Raw genomic sequence first — 6,000 nt, 5'->3', positions numbered from 1 at the left:
ACACATGCACCATGAGTCACAATGACCTCAGTGATTACACAGCCTGAAAAGACACCCGCTGCCAGTGTTTAATAAGATAATATGCTGCTTGGGTCAAAGGTACTGTTGGAAAATAATAAATGGCTGGGCTACCTCTTACAGGATGTTACAGAATGATGGATTACAGCAAAAATCACAAATATAGAAAAAAATAAGACCCCTTACATACACACCAGCACTTGCGCTGCTATTTTGAGACCATAATGCCAAGCATTTCATGCTTAAAGCACCAACATATATAAACGATAACCGTCCTTTTCCCTCTGCTACGGGAGTACGGCGCAGTCAGACCCGACGGAGAACCGCAAACAAGGCACCTACATGCACTGTGAGTCATAACACCGGCAGAGACGACCTCAGTCATAACACCTGAGGGAGATGGGCTCTACAACACGGCAACATAACACAACAGCATAACTGTGGAGTGACATAGCCAGGGAGCGTGAACCAACATAAACAGTGCTAGACTGAATCTGAGTAACCCAGGGAGGAATGCTGGGAGTAGTGCTGGGTCCCAGTCAAGGTGGCGACGCAGAACCAGGCGTGGGTTATTATCCAAAATAATCATATGCAAGTATAAGATAGTCGAGATTAGTCGAAAACACTAAATAACACTAACACTAAATGGACAAAAGTATTGGGACACCTGCTCATTCATTGGTTCTTCCAAAATCAAGGGTGTTAAAAAAATATATATATCCTGCTTAGGTTGAAGTAGCTGTCTCTACTCTCAGGGAAGAAGGCTTTCTACTAGATTTTGGAGGAGCATTGCTGTGAGGATTTGATTGATTGCATTTAGCAACAAGAGCGATCACCACCCCACCTCATCATCCCCAACTCCCCAACTCATCCCAGAAGTACTAGATGGAGCACTACCACCATCATCATTCCAGACAGCACAGTTTGTCCACTGCTCCACAGCTCAATGCTGGGGGGCTTCATACCCCTCTACTAGCCCACGCCTGGCATTATTAGGCAGCATGGTGCCAATAGGTTCATCATGTTTATCTGCTCCAGAGAGTCGTAGAGAGTTGTATTGGCAGTACTTCTCTACAGGGACAAGACTGTATAATCTAGTGTGTGTGCATTTGCACATCTGTGTCAGCAATGGATGCAAATGAAAGTAGCCGAATGCATTCATTAGAAGGGGTGTCCACAAACATTTGGCATATGGTGAATATATAGGGATAAGGATATGGGGAACAATTCTTGGAACGTCAAGCATATCTTCTGAAATCAAGGCTATTAATAGTGAGTTTGACCGTCTTTGCTGCAGCCTCTGCTCTGATGGGAAAGCACTGCAAAACGATTCGAACATTGCTGTGAGGAGGATTTAATTGCATTCAGCCATGAAAGCAGCAATGAGGTCAAGCGCTGATGTTGGATGATCAGTTCTGCCCCACTCCAACTCAGCCCAATTGTACTGAATGGAGCTCCACAGTGCATCACTCCAGAGAATAAAGCTCTTCTGCTTCACAGCCCAATTCCAGGTTGTTGTTTTTTTACCACCTTAAAGTATCCAAATTTGGGAAATTTAGGTGTCTGGATACTTCTGGACAGGCAGTGTGGGTGAAAATGCAATATATTAAAATGTAGTGTGATCAGAGTGTGACAATATACACAGCAGTGGGTAAACAGCCTTACCTGGGGCTGTCACAGTGGCGAATGGATGAGGAAACTCCGCCCCCACACGTCCGACTGCAGTCTTCCCACGGTGACCACGTACCCCACTGGCCATCCACTCCCTCTGGACGAGTCCCATAAGGCACACACACTCGCTTATAGCACCACTGGGTGGAGACAGACACGGGGAAAATTGACTGGTTGACATTAATTTCCACATCAATCATCAAAATATCAAAATAAACATCAAAGTAAGGGTTAAAACTTCATATCATAGTCCTAAGTCAACAGCCATTCACAAAGACGTCATCGAAGCTTCCATAAGTGACACGCCCATTAAAGTCTTAGCCCTATGTAATTCCCCTGGCCATCCGTGGTGGGCAGTCCCAGACGCCATAACTGGCCACACTCTCTCTGGGTGGGTAGGGCGGTCCTCCCTCTCCCCCATCACTCAATGTGATGCTAGCCAGTGTGGGCATCTGTTAGTTATCTGTTAGACGTCATAGCACTGAAGGTTGGTGTTCGCCTCTAAGCGTGTTCAGCTGTCCAATGATGTTATGTCAGCAGCAGTTCTTGTGTTTCGGGCCCTGTCCACAAGTATCCGGACACTTCCTTTATAATGTTTTTGAACATATTTTGAACATATGATACCGCCAAATTACACACTGCTCCGTATATAGTGTACTAGGGTTGGGTACCAAAGTCTGTACTTTTAAGGGTGCCAGCCAAAGCCGAAGGGGGACAGCAAGCCGAAAGTGGTCTCCAGTGTTTTTGTGAATCTTGACGCAGACAAAGCTCTCCGCTCTCTCTCTTCTTAAATATGAAAAAGCTGAAAGTGTACCGTATCTGATGTCTCGAGAGCCAAGTCCCCCACAACAGCTGCCGCTAACGTTAGCAGCATGCTTGCAGCCACTGCCGATGAAGCACACATGAGAACCTGGGATTTACTGCCAGAGTTTAATCACAATAGTGTGGAGTACGGCCTCACTGCTGCTGTAGTCTTCCCCACTGTTTATTCAAGCCCTACGCAGACATTTACAGCTGGCATTCCAACGCGACACTAACAGAAACTGTTTCCGGCTGCTGACGTGTGTGTGTGTGTGTGTGTTGTGTCCGTTGTGAAACAGTAAGTATTAAGGAAAGGTTCTGTGGGATGTATTTAGTCTAAAGCACCCAAATACGTACGTTTTCAAAGAAGGTTAAAAGATTAAGGGCCCTATTTTAGCGAGCCAACAACCGTGCACCAGCGCAGCTTGATTTAGGGGGCGTGTCGATGTCTCTTTGCTATGGTAACGACGGGAAAAGTTCGCCCTGCGCGACTCGAAACTCACAAAAGTCATGTACTGAGTCTCTTAATGAATCGAGTCCTAAACAAGGGGGAGAAAACTGGCCGTTTACATACGTAGAGTTATGAAACTGCTGAATTTTGGTAGGAGGAACATGCCTGAAGCCCATCCTCCCAAATCTAAGGTCTAGTCTACTAGACTAGGCTAGTCCGTGCAACCCTCCACCACCCCGTCTCCTCCCTTTTAACACTGGCATCTGTCATTTCTGGCTCCACTAATCAGAGTGGGATTGGCTTGGCTTCCTACCACAAAACAGAAGCCACCTGAACTCTGGCCCAAAACTCCTCCCACCTCTCTTACAGTTACTCTTACACTCCCAAATTATTAAAAAATATATGAGCCGAACTCTTAAAGGCACAGTAACAAAAACAGTGCATAGCCCTACACAGATGTTATAAGCAAAACTGTCATATATGGACGCTTTAACCCTTTTGAGTAATAATCCTGGATCATATCAACCAGTGAATCCTCCCATAAGGAAAGTTCTACACTGTGGGTACTCACCCCTTTCTCTATGGTGCTGGTCTGGCAGATGGTGCCTTCAGCGGCCGGGATGCTGCTGGTTATACAGCGGTTACTCTTACTCATGCACCACAGCTCACTGCACACCTCCTACACACACACACACACACACATACTATGATAAGATAGATGCAACACACTGCAGACAGACCTTCTGCTCTCTACTATTTGGTTAGAGCCATGGCATAGCTAGACCTAATGAATACCAAGTGATAAAAAGCATACACTTTCTTGACAAAAGTATAGGGACACCTGCTCTTTCGTTTATTTTTTTCCCTGAAATCAAGTGTATTAAAAACAGCTTATCCTGCTTTTGTTGGAGTAACTGTCTCTGCTGTCCAGGGAAGAGGGGTTTGGAGGAGCATTGCTGTGAGGATTTGACTGAATTCAGACCGCAAGAGTGTGTTAGTGACGTCAGGATGTTGAATGACCGCATCCCCACCTTGTCGTCCCCAACTCCCCAACTCAAAGGGATTAGGCATGGTTTTAATAGGTTTATGTTTATCTGTTCTAGAGAGTCCTATTCTACTGGTAAGACTTCTCTACAGGGACTAGACAAGCTGTGTGTGTGTGTTTGTGTGTGTGCATTTGCACATCTGTTTCAGAAACGGGTGCAACTTAAAGTAGCTGCATGCATTGATTAGAATGGGTGTCCACAAACATTTGGACATACAGTGCAGAAATACAGTAGTATGTAAAGCACCGGCTACGTTTGACTGTCAGTGTCTCAGACCGTCTTCACTGAGCTTTCAGCATGTAAGTTCCACTACAACTCAGCTCCTCCATGTAATGAACAGAAAGGACGCCATGCAGGTCCTGCAGACCACCAGGCCTCTTCCAGCCAAGACTATCTGTCAATCATTCATTCCTAAGTGTAGCCCCGCCTTATTACCATATAGCAGAGTAAGGGTTCAAAACTGATTTCTGGAGGAAAATAAAAAAATTGGCTATTATTAGCACAGGGAATTTAGATGGGGTTTCGTCACTGAAACATGTAGGTACGGATGGAGCTACACGTCATACTGCAACCAGCCAGCAGAGGCGCTAGACCTGTGGTTGCTTCACTTTTGAGAGATGTTGTGCTGTCCATGTCCACGTACCATTAAAAAATTAGCAACAACCCAGAAGGCAAACATGTTTCAGAACAGCGTCCTACATTAGCACCCTGACGAGGTCGTCATTCCTCAGTCTACACCCATAACACCTGGCCTGGAAGACACTTAGGAGAAGTAACAGACACATGTCCCACTCTTTAACTGGATGAACTCAGAAGCACAGGACATTTACATTTACATTACATTTATGGCATTTAGCAGATGCTCTTATCCAGAGCGACTTACAAAGTGCTTTGCTATTTACCCAAGAAAAACCTCAGCTAGTTAGAATAGACCAATAAATCAAAGGATACCTCTAAGCTTAGACATTGCTAAACACAAGACAATAAGGTGACCATAGTACTCTAATCGTCCAACTACTCTCGGAAGAGGTGGGTCTTCAGTCTGGGTTTGAAGACAGCGAGCGTTGGACTCTGCTGTTCGGACACCCAGGGGAAGCTCGTTCCACCACTTTGGTGCAGGACAGTAAAAAGCCTGGACGCTTGTCTTCTGTGGATTTTGAGGAATGGCGGGTCGAGCCGAGCCGTACTTGAAGCTGGAAGGGCTCTTGGTGCGGATCGGCTTTTGACCATTGCCATCAGGTACGGAGGGGCTGGCTGGTCCAGTCTTGGCTTTGTAGGCCAGCGTCAGGGTTTTGAATCTGATGCGGGCAGCAGCTACAGGAAGCCGGTGAAGAGAGAACGCAGCAGTGGAGTGACATGGCTGACAGCTACAGTCCAGACCATTCTTAAATGTAATGTCCTGGTCCAGCTGTCCTTCTACTGGCACGTCTATAGACGGCTATAGAAGTCGTTACAGGTTCCCCAAAGCTCTGAGGTCCACAGCAATTCAGCAGAAGTGGAGAAGGTCGGCTGTGGTCGGTGCAGGGAGGCCGCACAGGCTGAAAGTAGAGCGTTTTGGGGTTTTTTTGGGACAAAAGTGGCAGCGGGCCTGAAATCAGCGCAGAGTTGGAACGCTACAGCTGGGGAAGAAAAAAGGTAGAACAACCATCTGGTCCAGATCTGGAGGAAAGAATAAAATCGTAGGATGGAGAGCAAGAGCGAGAGAGTAACAGTGAAAGAGAGAGAGTTGAACAGTTCACTGTAAGGGAACGGAAGAGAGCAGAGGTTTGAACCCAGAGCCCCCGGCGTGTAGATATCGTAATACGGGATAACTCAAGACAAAGAGCACAGCTCTCAAAGCGTTCCAGACACACTACATGTCCAAATACTTGTGGACACCCTTTCTAATGAATGAAGTTGCAACCATTGCTGACACAGATGTACAAATGCACACACACACACACACACAACTTGTCTAGTCCCTGTATAGAAATGCTGCCAATAGAATAGGACTCTCTAGAGTAGATAATAAAC

At 46.2% G+C, this 6,000-nt stretch overlaps 2 protein-coding genes across 4 annotated transcripts in view; one reads left to right on the top strand and one right to left on the bottom strand.

Annotated features, from left to right (window-relative positions):
• Nucleotides 1–6,000, top strand: part of mknk2b (MAPK interacting serine/threonine kinase 2b) — a 318,007-nt gene that overhangs the window by 175,314 nt on the left and 136,693 nt on the right. The window lies entirely within an intron of this gene.
• The window catches only part of adamts10 (ADAM metallopeptidase with thrombospondin type 1 motif, 10), an 81,261-nt gene that overhangs the window by 32,197 nt on the left and 43,064 nt on the right, over nt 1–6,000 (bottom strand). For all 3 annotated transcript variants that reach the window (XM_072681330.1, XM_072681333.1, XM_072681331.1), the window contains exons 12-13: nt 3,513–3,620; nt 1,684–1,829 (exon numbers count right to left, since the gene is read on the bottom strand). In XM_072681330.1, the coding sequence (XP_072537431.1) occupies nt 1,684–1,829; nt 3,513–3,620 (254 nt within the window). The remainder of the gene's footprint in view (nt 1–1,683; nt 1,830–3,512; nt 3,621–6,000) is intronic.

The sequence above is a fragment of the Salminus brasiliensis genome, chromosome 6 (genome assembly GCF_030463535.1).
Source record: "Salminus brasiliensis chromosome 6, fSalBra1.hap2, whole genome shotgun sequence".
Taxonomy (NCBI): Eukaryota; Metazoa; Chordata; class Actinopteri; order Characiformes; family Bryconidae; genus Salminus; species Salminus brasiliensis.
Note: the sequence above shows the minus strand (reverse complement) of the source record. Positions and strands in the feature narration are given on the sequence as shown.